At 42.0% G+C, this 13,733-nt stretch overlaps 1 protein-coding gene across 1 annotated transcript in view; it reads right to left on the reverse strand.

Annotated features, from left to right (window-relative positions):
* Positions 1-751: 751 nt before the first annotated feature.
* Positions 752-13,733, reverse strand: part of Aifm1 (apoptosis inducing factor mitochondria associated 1) — a 35,109-nt gene continuing 22,127 nt past the window's right edge. Inside the window, exons 7-16 of the mRNA XM_077106630.1 lie at positions 12,209-12,293; positions 11,449-11,525; positions 10,071-10,179; positions 9,174-9,281; positions 8,742-8,830; positions 7,890-8,030; positions 5,074-5,216; positions 3,120-3,244; positions 1,351-1,547; positions 752-1,015 (exon numbers count right to left, since the gene is read on the reverse strand). Of these exons, the coding sequence (XP_076962745.1) occupies positions 944-1,015; positions 1,351-1,547; positions 3,120-3,244; positions 5,074-5,216; positions 7,890-8,030; positions 8,742-8,830; positions 9,174-9,281; positions 10,071-10,179; positions 11,449-11,525; positions 12,209-12,293 (1,146 nt within the window). The 3' untranslated portion in view covers positions 752-943. The remainder of the gene's footprint in view (positions 1,016-1,350; positions 1,548-3,119; positions 3,245-5,073; positions 5,217-7,889; positions 8,031-8,741; positions 8,831-9,173; positions 9,282-10,070; positions 10,180-11,448; positions 11,526-12,208; positions 12,294-13,733) is intronic.

Genomic DNA, 13,733 nt, shown 5'->3' on the forward strand with positions numbered 1-13,733 from the left:
TCCATCTCTAAGTTTAGCCATGAAGCACCTGGTTTTTGAACACTTCTTTGTATCTGTAAGATGGGTCCTTCTGCCACTCAGGAGCAGTTCAGTTCTAGAACAGGAGTTATTCCAGGTAAATCTGAGTCTATTGTTTGTTCACTCATTCAACAATAATTTATTTATTTTATTTTAAAAAATATTTATTTTTCAATTGTAGTTGGACATGATACCTTTATTTTATTTATTTATTTTTATGTGGTGCTGAGGATCGAACCAAGGGCCTCGCACGTGCTAGATGAGTGCTCTACCACTGAGCCACAACCCCAGCCCCAACAGTGATTTATTAAGTACCTACTATGAGCCAGAATCTGTGCTATGTTCTGGAGATATAACTGTAAGCAAGATGTTAATGCCTTGCATGGTTCCTGTTCCAAGAAGCCATGGGTGAGCACGTAAGACACAAAAACAAGGATCAGCCTTGGAAGGGTCAGGAAAGTCTTCATTGAGATAGCAAATTTCCCTGGAGGAAAGGACAGGGTCAAGTGCTGTAGGCAGAGGGGTCTGGAAAGAGGAGAGAAGTTTAGGGAATGATAGGATTTTGAGTGTGGAGTAGGGAATACTGGTATCCGCTCAGAGCGGATACCAATCCCTGTGGACAATCCCACAAGCACACACACAAAAATAAATCTACACTTCAGCAGTGCCTGCTGTCTGATATGCACAGCTTTTCTCCCTCCCTCATCCACCCACCCCCTTTAAAAGAACAGAATTTAATTTAGAAGAATCAGATTTTATTTCATGATGTGAACATTTAAGAATTTGCCTACTGGTTGAAAATATTCACAAAGGTCTCGATCATTCGCTCACATATACACAAAGTCTGCTGAATAAAAAATGTTCCTTTACCCATCCAACCCATTGTTAGGGACTGAGAAGTTCTTGCCTATTCCACTGTGGCGGTTCAATCTTCGTGAATATTGAAGAGTTTGGCTACTTCATTGAGATCTTCATGCTGCTCACCATCCTTAATGATCTGAGAGAGAGAGTAACAATAGGTCTCTAACTCACTCCATGTGCATACAGGCCTGGCCCACACAATAGGGCTTCCTGGGCTAGGCCCCAGCAAACATTGGGCGGGAGTTGTGGGAACATCTGTCTGCTAACCTCAAATGAACAGCTTACTAACTCCCAGGCCACCCCGCCAAGTCCCAAGTGAAAAAGAAATGTTCCTGAGCCAAAGCTATACCTTTGTCCTGCTTTAGGTACAATGTGAACCGGGCAGACAATGCATCTCAGGGCACCAGATGAGGTCAGTAAAATACGACCCACACTTCCCACCTTCCTTTAAGAACTCTGAGAGACACCTACCTTTCTTGCTATTGGCATTCGGTTAAAGATGTTCCACAACACGATCCCCACTACCACTTTGTCCCTGAGATAGAAGATGACACCTTTGCCATAGTCCTCTCCTTGGACAGGGGCCTGTGGGACCGCAGGGGTGGTGGGAGGAACGGCGATTTCAGATGCCTCTGCCTCAGTCTCACTCTCTGAGCGGATACCAGTCCCTGTGGACAATCAATCCCCCAAACACACAAATAAATCCACACTTCAGTTATTACGAGCTTGGGAAATTCTAGAAGGCAACTGTCTTTCGAGACTTGTTTCAAGCTATTTTTAGATGATTTGCTTTTCTACGTTCCTCAGTGAACTCTGGGCTTCTTCAGCCTCTCTCTATTGGCAAAACCAAGGGAAGTTCTTCCTTGCCAGCTGCCAGACACTGGTCAGTCTGACCCTGAACTTCCCTCACTATCTCATTTTAAATTTATGCTATGGATATTTCCTGGTATCTGGATTCCTTCAATCTGCAGACGACTTGCTCTTGTTCTGTGAGAAATATTCTAGAGCTGCATGGTCCAGTTCAGTGGCCACTAGCCACATAAAGCTATTTAAATGAAAATTATGTTGAATCCAATAAAATGCAGAATTCTGTTCCTTGTTTGCACATACCACATTTCTTCTTTAAAACAATTTTTTGTGGTACTTGGGATGAAACCTAAGGGCCTTGCACGAGCTAGGCAAGTATACTACTACTGAGCCATACCAGTCCTTATGTGCTATATTTTTAAGTATTCAACAGCCACATGTGGCCAGTGGCGAATGGCCTGGACAAAGCAGAGATAGAACACTGCCATCACAGCAAAAGTTCTACTGAAAAGAGCTGCTAGAGAAACAGTTTAGCCAAAGCAGAAGCGACTTCCATATGGAAAACCCCAGTGGAGGTATGGGAATGAAATGGAATCACAGCACAGGAAGGGGCTACTTTGTCTTCTGAGAAGCACCAGGCTTCAGATAATACTGTTCAATGGATGGAGCTCTGACCTAGAGTTGATAAGTATCTGGGTCTCTCTCCTGTATCCACTTACCAGGAGAGATCAGAATTAAGGAGTATGGAATACACTTGAATTACTCAGGAAAAGGACCTACATATCCATAAAATGTCTTTCTTTCTCCTTCTTCAAAAGCATGCTGCCCTTGAAACACCTCTGGCAAAAAGACACAGAGCCAAGGTCACGGAACAATGCCGAGGAGTTAATGAATGAGACCTATGTGGGAGGGAAGCCCAATCCAAGAGAGGTGCCTCCTGCCTGAAGCAAACCTGGCATTCAGATCTGACAACTGGAACTGGAAGTAGTTCAAGAACTACTCACCCCAGTGCCTCATTGCCTAGGGCCCATGGGAGACAGAAAGTCCTAAGCTAGGGTTCTCAGGCCTGGTTCTTGAAATTAGTATGAAGAAATTTTTTTGAAAAACAAAAGGGAAAAAAATTCCAAACCTAAAAATTTCAGGTTTGTTTCATCATTGAGGTCTTCTCATCCCCTCGAGACAAACTAAACAACAGAGGTGTTGAGTCAGTTGCTAGCCACTGTCTAGGACAGATATAATATTTGAGTCTATGCTTTGCCAGAACCCAGACCACTGAAGAGTAAGGACTTTGGGTTTGGTTTCTTTTAAAGCACAACATGAAGAGAAACTTTTGCTGCCAGTTCCCTCTGACCAATACAGAATCCCCTTGTTCAGGAAAACTCAGGCCACTACTTATGAACACTCTTCTAAGAGAAGGGGCTGGGTTTCCTTACCTGACTGCTCAGTGGCAGATTTTGGGTTGTCTTGTGCAGTTGCTTTTGCAAAAACACCAACTGTGGGCAAACTACTATCCACAAGACCAATAGCTTCATAGCCAACATCAGGGCCCAAGTCACTCCTATGGAAGGATATAGAAGAGGGTGTTCTGTCAAGGGACTGTAAGGAACGATATGATAGCACATATGTCCCACAATGCTGCACTCTCATATGTCAAAAAGAACTTAGGATGGGTAACAATAAGAGAAATGCCAAACTTATCTAAGGCCACTAGGACATCTGGGGACAACCATGAAAAAGCAGGATTATTCCAAATAGCCTTTATTTTTCCTTAAGAAGGAAATACATGTCACATACTCATACAATGATTTTTCTGAAATTTATTTATGCTTTTAACATTTGCCACACTTGGGAAAGGATACTTTTGCTATTCACTCCCTTCCTTTAACTTGTCCTAAAATGTTTTTTTATTTGTTTGTTTTTGGGTATTGGGGATTGAACCCAGGGGCTCTCTACCTCTCGGCTACATCCCTGGCCCTTTTACAGACAGGGTCTTGCTAAGTTGCTAAAGCTGGCTCAAACTTGTAATCCTTTTGCCTCAGCCTCCTGCATCACTGGGATTACAGGATGCACCATGGCGCCTGGCCTGAAATTATCTGTTTTTGTTTGTTTTGATACCAGGGATTGAATGGTACCAAAACAAACAAAAGAGGCACTTAACCACTGAGCCACATCCTCAGTCCTTTTTATTTTTTGAGACAGGGTGTCGCTGAGTTGCTTAGGGCCTTGCTATATTGCTGAGGCTGATCTCACACTTGCTATCCTCCTGCCTAGCCTCCCAAATCGCTGAGATTTAGGTATATTCTACTGTGCCTGGTAAAAATGCGTTTTTAAAGCTTAGAAGAGTATTTCATTTTTGTGGAACTTGGAATTTGAGATGTTTTATGCTTTCATTAGGTATTTTATTTACCTTTCACCTTCATTTTTAGAGACTGGAATACCTTCTGTAAAGAGGCCCTGTTTATCCAGTTGTCTATTTTATTTTAATTGTTCTTCTTAAAAACTTTTCCTATCATCATCATGCCCTTAATATGCTAGGAACTTCTCATATTTGAGGCACAGACACATCATCACCATGGTTTTGGGTGATAATCTAGGATACTCTGTTTTGTTTCTGCAGCTCTACATTTTATCTTCTTGGCCACAGTAGCTCATTGGACTAGTATGTTCAGGGAAGAGTCTCCAATGCCTCCTTGGAATCTGTTCTTAGGCCCTAACTGATAACTGTATTTTTCTTAACTGCAGTATCTTATATGTGTTGAACCTAAAATTCATCTGTTAATTTTTGCTGCTCACTCATAAAACTGTGACTGTCCTCAAATGTGCTTCCATCAGCTGAGAATATCCCCAATAGCAACCACCAAGAGGCTTCTGAAACCCTGAAGTTTTCTATGTACTCCATCTTTTATAGCAGTAAGATGAAAGTGTATTTAAAAAGGCTAGCTCTGGGATTCAGGACTATTCAGAGCTAACCTTTATCCAAAGAACTGCCCTATCTGCCTTTGAATCGCTGATTGTAAGGGTTACATATGAGTGGGCTGTCTTTTTTCTTCCTGTATGTTGGGCTGATTAGAGTTCCAGTAAAGAAAAAATAAAACATACTGTTGTCTATTCCTAATACTGTACTTTTGTATCACCAACTATAGTTCAAATTCTGAGCTCTTTTGCCAGAAGTGCTGGTGACATTTCCATCCATTCACCTCATCTAATTTATGCCAAACAGGACTCTTTTACCAGAAGGCTAACAGAATGGATGGATATGAAATGGACTCCTCCTGCCATCTATATGAAGCTAACTGGCCCACAAGGAAACTAAACCATAACTCTGTGTTATGACCTTATTAATATCAAGTTCTAAGCAATGGAGTTCCCAAGGCACAGAACTATTACCAGAACATTGACTGATGCCAGTACGGCTTAGCAGCTCCAGTCATATTTTCTCCAGCCAATCTTCCACTCACAACAGCATGATCATGGTGTTCTACTCGCCTTCTACCCAACTTTATATCATAGAAGCATGCAGCATCTCCTGCCTTTGGAAAAAATGTACAACATAGACACATGATCTTTAAAAAAATCAAATTAAAGGTATAATATAAACTTTGGGGGCTTGCAGGACCCTTGCAAAATTAACTGATTCATGTTTTCCATCTTCAGGTTAAAATCCTACCTAAATTATTAAAAATAGTTGAGATTTAATTTTCTCCCAGTACTAAGGCTTGAACCCAGGGCCACGCTACCACTGAGCTATATCCTCATTCATTCATTCACTGCAGTACTAGGGATTGAACCCACGGGGCACGCTCTCACTGAGCTATACCCCCAGCCCCTTTCATTTTGAGAAAGGGTACTGCTAAATTTCCCAGGCTAGCCTCAAACTTTCAAGCCTCCTGCATCAGTGTTCCATACTGGGATTACAACTAATCATGCCCAGCAAGATTCCATTTTTTTTTAAGAAAAGCTAGTCTATGCTTTCACAAAACCAACCTAAATCTCCTTTGCTTCAGTTTATGTATGTCTGTTTCTTCTCATTCTGTCTTAAGCATACAGGCTCTTTAATAACCATAATTTGCAGAATATTCTTTTCAATATGTAGAAACCAGTTTTTAGAAATACTTTCTAAGATAGGGATTTTTTCTCATCATTCAGTATTCATTCATTCCTTCAACAAATATTTATGGAGTGCTTATTATGTACAAAAGCATTATGCTGTCTGGGTTGCTGAGATGAAACTGACATGGACTTTGCCTATGAGGAGTATATACCCTAGTACAGGAAAATGCAGTACTATTCATGACTACAGGGCAATGTAAACAAGTAAAGTTCCTCCAACAGGTAGAGACTCAATGAGCTAAGTGTGTCAGCCAGAGGGAGAGACAACCCAGCTGGGGGTGAACAGGGCCAGCTTCATGCAGGATGTGGTATTTGCGTCTTCTAACCCTTGTTCATCTTTATGGCTATTTAGCCTTCCCCAAAGCAACCTAAAAATCCAACAAGTGAGCAATGGCAAAGTAAACTATGAAATCCACTTAATGGAATATTACATAGTCATTAAAGTGTTTACAGAGTCTGAAGTAACATGGAAAATGCTTACATTTATGATATTAAGTAAAAAAACAGCACAATACAAATTTTATATATAGTATGCTCACTATGACTATGTAAAACAAAGAAAAAACTTATGTGTAAGGAAACAAAGGGAAGAAACACACTAAAATATTCATGGTTGCTGCAGATGATTATCCATCCCCCTTTCTTCTTGTCTGTGTCTTCTACACTGAACACATATCACATTTATTACAGGTTTTAAAAATCCAGTATATTTTTTGCAGTTCTGGGGACTGAACCCTGGGGCTCTTTACCTCTGAGTTGCATTCTCAGTCCCTCCCCATTTTTTAGTACTGAACACAGAACCCAGGAGCACTTTACCAGTGAGCCATATTCGCAGTACTTTTTAAAAATTTTTTATCTTGAGACAGGGTCTTGCTCAGTGGCTTAGGGCCTAAGTTGCTGAGGCTGGCCTTGAACTTGTGATCCTCTTATCTCAGCCTCCTATGTTGTTGGGATTATAGGCATGTGCCACTGTTCCTGGTTCCCCATACCTTTTTTTTTTCCTTATTTATTTTTATGTGGTGCTGCAGATCAAACCCAGTACCTCACAAGTGCAAGGCAAGCACTCTACCACTGAACCACAACCCCAGTCCCCTGGCCCCTCTCCAGCCCTTTTTATTTTTATTTTTGGTACTGGGGATTGAACTCAGGGGCATTAACTACTGAACCACATCCCTAGCCCTTTTTTGTATTTTATTTAGAGACAGGGTCTCACTGAGTTGCTCAGCACCTCGCTAAATTGCTGAGGCTGGCTTTGAACTCAAGATCCTCTTGTCTCAGCTTCCCAAGCTGCTGGGATTACAGGCGTGTACCACAACACCTAGCCACTTTTTTTTTTTTTCAATTTTGATACAGGGTCTTCCTGAGTTGCTGAGGCTGGCCATGAACTTGCAATCCTCCTCCTTCAGCCTCCCAAGTTGCTCATAACATAGATGTATGCCACCACCCCTGGTAAAATCCAGTACATTTCATCTAAAAAAAAAAGCAGTCTTTGAAGGGAAAAATCCTTTCAAGGCTCCCATGTCCTCAGTTGTAGAGTCCATAATCAAACACAATACACTTGTAATGATTTAGCAAAGGGGAAATTACCTCATGGTTCCTACACACACTAGAGTCTTGTTTGTGTCATAATAGGTTTCTAAAAACAGCTAAATATAGTACTCAAAGAAAATGAAAACAGAGTGATTTTCCTTTCCAGGGAACATGTAGAAAATTGCTTCATCTTCCATTCCCTAGTCTCACGTTTGAACTATGGGAACAGCAGATCCATCTGTGTTGTGTATGTACTTGCCAGGGGTTATGCCACGGTTATTGCCAACAAGTAGAATTCGAAGAATTCTATTCCTGTAGGTACATACACTATTCTGATCTTTTACTACTTGCAGATAAGTCCATAGTTCATCTTCTTTTTTTTTTTTTTAATTTCTTGATCTTCTAAATCAAGCAGTTCACAAGTTTCTATTCTATCCCCTTGGCCTCGAAACACTTCAACCCTATTTGTTTAAGCTGTCAGTGAGCTTCAGCACAGCACCTGGAAGACTTGCCCACAGACTGGAGACAATGACTCGTGCCTGGTTATGCTATAGCACACTTACCACCCAGATGTTAGAGCGTGCTTGCAGCTCTGCATTTACCCGGAAGCCACCAAAATCTGAGTCTATTTCTAGGCCACCAGTTTTGGCCAACTCAACATTGGGCTCCAGGCCTACAGCTGCCACTATGTGGTCAGTTTCCACCTGAGGCAAAAAAAGAAAATTCAATTACCACAGATGCCACTTACGCCTATTCACATAACAGCTACAATCATGCAACTAAGAATAGGGACTTTAAAAAATCGTTGGTTAACTTACCTCTGGTACATAGATCTTAAGTTCCATTTCATAAGCACCCCCTTAGCCTGACACACATATCATACATCATCTGAATGGAAATCTGCCACCCTAGCAAGGACTCAAATGATACAGATAGGACGGGGGTAAGGGAAAGTGTTTCACAAGTGCCTACTCTGGCTTTCATCATTCATTTGTGTGTGCATGTGTGTGTTGCTGAGGATAGAACCAAGGGCCTTCTGCAAGCTGGGAAATTTCTCTACTGCTGAGCTATACAGTTTTCATCATCTGTTTTAATGAAGGGACAATTATGACAGTTAATGGAGGCTGCCGAGAAAACGAAATATAGTGGTGTCAAATGAAGGAGTTAGAATGAGGAAAGGGCAACCCACGAGGCTGTGGTATGAGGATCCCAAGTTCAAGGTCAGCCTCAGCAATTTAGTGAGACCCTGTCTCAAACTAAAAACTGAAAAGGACTGAGAATGTGGCTCAGTGGTAAAGCATGCCTGGGTTCAATCCCCAGTACCAAAAGAAGAGCGGATGAGGGAGAGAGAATGAATGAAGAAAGGGGAGGAGAGGGTTGGAAGACTTTCTAATGGTCTGTTTTCCCCTCCTTACCTTCCTGCCATCTTTCAGCTTGATAAGTAACTTGCCACCACTGACTCCAATTGATTGTACAATCGCATTGGGCATCACCTTTACCCCCTCTGTAGAAGCAAATGAAACATAAGGTTGAGTCCAAGGCCTATCACCTTCATGAAAAGTGGGGAAGTTAACTAGAGGTCTTCCCTGTAATCAAATCAGTCGTTGTAAGTATGCAGGCAGCCTTGGAGAGCCATAAAAACCTCTTTCCACAGTCTGTTTTTAGCACTTCTGGGTATCTTGTGCATCAGATTCAGAATCCTGGGTGAACTTGGTTGACTGGGGAATGGTAAAACACTGCATCTGCCAGGTGATAGGCCTTATGTCAAGGAGTTCTTAAAAAAGCTAACTTCCCGCTTGGCTACTCTCAAAGGAAATGGAATGGCAGCATATGGAAACAGCCTCTACCTCGTCTGACTTTTTCCATGGTCCAGTTGCTGAGGTATTCAGGGAGGACTTTTCCCATATTTCCTTTCTCAGGGAAGAGCTGAATCACTTCTGTGCCCAAGGCTCGAGCTGGGAAGAAGAAAGGGAGTAGTTATAGCAGGAGGCAAAAGCCAATCCCAAGAAAATAGGAAGGGAAGTATAGGAGCAGTAGGTACCTCTTACTAGATACAGAGCAAAACTGCCCACCAGGCCAGAGCCCCTGCCTATGAGACACTGTGCCATGAGGGCCTTGGTGCTTCAGTTCATCCATAAAGCAAGAACAACAGGTGCCAGAACTGCTGTCCCTGGATGAAGCTACCAACTGAAAACTCAGTACATTTCCACCCCTGCAGTCACCTGAGGTTTGCACAAGTGCTTTGTGACCTCTGAACAGGAAGTACCCTCCTGAGAAGTACCTGAGCTCAAATAGCTGAAAAATAATATTAGGAAAAACAGGTGCAATGAAACAAACATTCAAACTGGAATTCAGAGACCTGTCAAACTGGGAACCATCATATGCCTGAAGGAAGTATATGGCTTTTTACAGGGGAAACCTTTCAAATATACACAGTTCTATAGTCTGCACTGCCCTTGTCATCATAATAACTGACTTCTCTTAATATTTTATTTTTAAGGTATCGTGGTATAGATAATTGAGGAAAGGAAGCACTGCTGGGAAGTTGCTCAGATGACAGCTTTTTGGTCACCCTTCATCCTCACTGGGACTAATCTCAGTGCTTAACTTTTCACTCTACAAACCTTAATCAAATGCTTTCTATTCCTCCTGGTAAATACATCTCTGAAATTTATGACAGTCTACCAAGATATATGGGATGTAAAACTAGAGAAAGAAAATCAAGGTCACTCCCCAGTACTCACCCTTTCTGCCAAGAGCACAGGCCAGTTCGCTACCGAGGAAACCCCCACCGATAATTGTAATTGACTTGACTTCCCGTGAGATCTTCTCCAAGGCTCTGAAGTCTCCAATCTGCAGGATCACACCAGCTTAGTCCACTGATTTCCCAAAGGGGCACAGAATAATAGTCCAAGGAAATATTTTCCTTTAAATCTTTCACAACAATAATTTGCACATAAAATCTCCTTGTATAAAGTAGTTCAATTATAGCTCTGTTATTAATGCAAATTCCTTTTTTCCTTTGTAACATGCCTTCTAGTAACAGTGGTTCTCAACTGGTGGGGTTTGCCCTCTCTTCTCCAGGGGGACATTTGGCAGTTTCTGCAGATATTTCTGGTTGTCAGGAGAGGGAAGTACTCCCAGCATCTATTGGATAAACAAGGATGCTGCCAACATCCTACAATGCACAGGACACCCCCACACCCCACACAATTATCCAGTACAATGTGTCAACAGTGCTAAGGCTGACAAACCTTTTTCTTTCAAGAACTTAAAGGACAGAACAAACTTTACCAAATATCCCAAAGTAAACCACCCACTTCCTCTTTACTTGGGCATTTCTTTTGTGGATTTTTTTGTTGTTGTTACTAGGGATTGAACCCAGGGTACTTTACCACTTAGCTACATCTCCAGCCCCTGTTCTTCAATTTAAAAAAAAAATTTTGGTACCTGGGATTGAACCCAGGAGAACTGAAGCAGTGAGCCATATCCCCAGTCCTTTTTATGTTTTATTTTGTGACAGGGTCTCGCTAAGTTGCTTGACCTTGCTAAGTTGCTGAGGCTGGCTTTGAACTTGGTGATCCTCCTATCTCAGCCTTCCAAGATGCTTGGACTACAGGTATGCACCACTGCACCTGGAGATTTATTTTAAATTTTGAGACAAGGTCTTGTTAAATTGCCCAGGCTGGCCTTGAACTTTCAATCCTCCTGCCTCAGCCTCCTGAGTTGCTGGGATTACAGACATGTGCTGCCATGCCTGGCTATGTGAGTAGTCTTCATATTTCTATTCAAAGTCTCCACACAGCACTTGCAATGAAAAATGCCAAGAGGAGTTCCAATGAATCAAATCCATCCAGAAAAACCAACTAAGGACGAGCAGTACAAAGGAACTATAGCAAACAATAAAAACACTGACTGTATTTTCTCCTAGGATCTGAAAATCCTTGAGTGAGGTATTTGAGGTTCAGAGAGGAAGTGACTTGCTCAAGGCAAGATAACAAGTCTGAAGAAGAGGGACACATAGCACTCAGATCTCCCAATTCTAAGGTGGGCACTTGGGGACTACAAGATTGTATTACTTCTTCAAAATAACACAATGAAAACAGTGAAGCAGACAATTACCTTTCTAAAAAGTGTCGTTCTGCTCTTTACTTCTGCTCCAGCCCTATCAATGGCAGATAGACTCCTTGGAGTACCTCCTGGAAATAAGAAGAGGAAAACCCTTTTAGTGCAACAAGCAGGACTTAGCCCAAACAACCCCCCAGGTACAGCTCTCTTCCTTTAGGACTGTGGCATGAGTGTGCTCCCTGTTAGTACCATGTCAGCCATTACAAGATAAGGTGGCTTTGTGTTCTTTCAACTCTCCTCACAGTAGGCTTTTTGATCAATTTCCTTTGAGAAGCAGATCTGAGTGTCTTTTTAGCCACCCCCCACCCCCGCCCCCGCCATAGCAGGCCCAAGAGCCTCCCTCTACTTCAACATCCTCTTCTAGTTTCTCAGGCATGCTTATAGGCTGGCAAGGCTACAATGCTCTCAGCTGCTGCTTTGGTCTCCTTTTGATTTCTGATTAGAAAGCTGGCAATGATGCCACATGGCTACATTACTTTCAGGGCATGGGGTGAATGCCAGGAAGGGAGGCAGGAAAGGGCAACTTCTTCATGCCTTTACCAGAAGGAAAGGCAAGGACGATCTAGAAGGGCCTACCATCTAGGATACATGGGACTTAGCCGGGTTTGGCATCAAGAGAAGACATCTACTTTAGGGATGCTAGGTTTTAGTTTTCTTAACATTAAGTGGAAATGCCTTCTATAGGGAAGGCCAAATTCTAAAAATTGAATGAGCTACTATAGCTGGGAAGACAGACATCTCCAAAAATACTCACCTGTTGCAATCAAGCATTTTTCATAGGTTATCTGAGAGCCATCATTAAGTTTCACCATGTTGCCTCTCACATCCAGGTGTACCACCTGGTATAGTCATACACAGAAAAGAGGTAGAGATGGAATTAGCTTTGAAAAGCATTTTATTGAGATGATATTCACATAACATAAAATTCATCTTTTTAAAAAATTATTTATTTTTTCATTTTTATGTGGTGCTGAGGACTGAACTCAGGGCCTCACACATGCTAAGTGAGCACTCTACCACTGAGCCACAACCCCCTTCCCCATCATTTTAAAGTATACAAATCAATGGCTTTTAGTATATTCATAAGGTTGGAAATTAGATAGTATATTCATAAGTATATTCTTTTATTTTAGTATATTCATAAGGTTGGAAATTAGAAATTAGATAGTGGTTCATCACCTCTAATTCCAGAACATTCCTATCACTCTCCAACCCCCCAAAACCCTGGACCTATTAGCTAGTTGGCCCAGTGAGGATTAGTTCTGAACCTAAAATTATCCTTAAAAAACATTTCTCAGGCCCAGGCACAGTGGCACACACCTATTGTAATCCCAGCAGCTTGGGAGGCAGAGGCAGTAGGATTGACAATTTTGAGGCTAGCCTCAGCAACTTAGTGAGGCCCTAAGCAACTCAGCAAGACCCTGTCTCAAAATAAAAATAATAAAAAAAAAGAGCTGGGGATGTGACTCAGCGGTTAAGTGCTCCTGGGTTTAATCCCCAGTACCCCCCCCCAAAAAAAAAAAACTCAGTAGTTAATAGAACCATAGTTTCTAGTGCCCAGTTTCTCCAAGTGGTCATAAGTTCCTAAGCAGCCAACAATAGGGCCAGTGAGTGCTCAAGATTCTAACCTGATTTGTGGAAGTGGAGAACAGGGACAACCTTTTCTACTTGGCTATCTGGAAGTCTTACTTCTTTGTTAACAACTCCCCTTCATCCTTGAGGGAGAGCTGAGTTTCGGTGGAGAAAGCATTCTATAAGGATGAACCCAGGGGTGCATAACCACTGAGCCACATTCTCAGCCCATTTTATATTTTATTTTGAGACAGGGCCTCGCTAACTTGCTGAGGCTGGCTTTGAACTTGCAATCCTCCTGCCTCAACCTCCTGAGCTGCTGGGAGTACAGGTGTGTGCCATAGCTCCTGGCTCATTTAAACTTTTTTTTTAGTATTTTTTTTTTTAGTTTTAGGTTGACATAATATCTTTATTTTATATTTACGTGGTGCTGAGGATCAAGCCCAGTGCCTCATGCATACAAGGCAAGCACTCTACCACTAAGCCCAACCCTAGCCCCTCATTTAATCTTTTTTAAAAAGTAGTTTAGCCTCATTTCTAACTTCACAATGGAATCTAAACTGCCAAATTGAATGGGGCATTTTAGAATTCTTATCTTTTTTGGTGCTGGGGATTGAATCCAGGGCCTTGTGAACACTAAGCTACTAAGCCCTACCACTGAGCTATATCCCCAGAACTATAATTCTTTTCTTACTAAGTTCCTTAGT

This window comes from Callospermophilus lateralis, chromosome X, assembly GCF_048772815.1.
Source record: "Callospermophilus lateralis isolate mCalLat2 chromosome X, mCalLat2.hap1, whole genome shotgun sequence".
In the NCBI taxonomy this organism is placed as follows: domain Eukaryota; kingdom Metazoa; phylum Chordata; class Mammalia; order Rodentia; family Sciuridae; genus Callospermophilus; species Callospermophilus lateralis.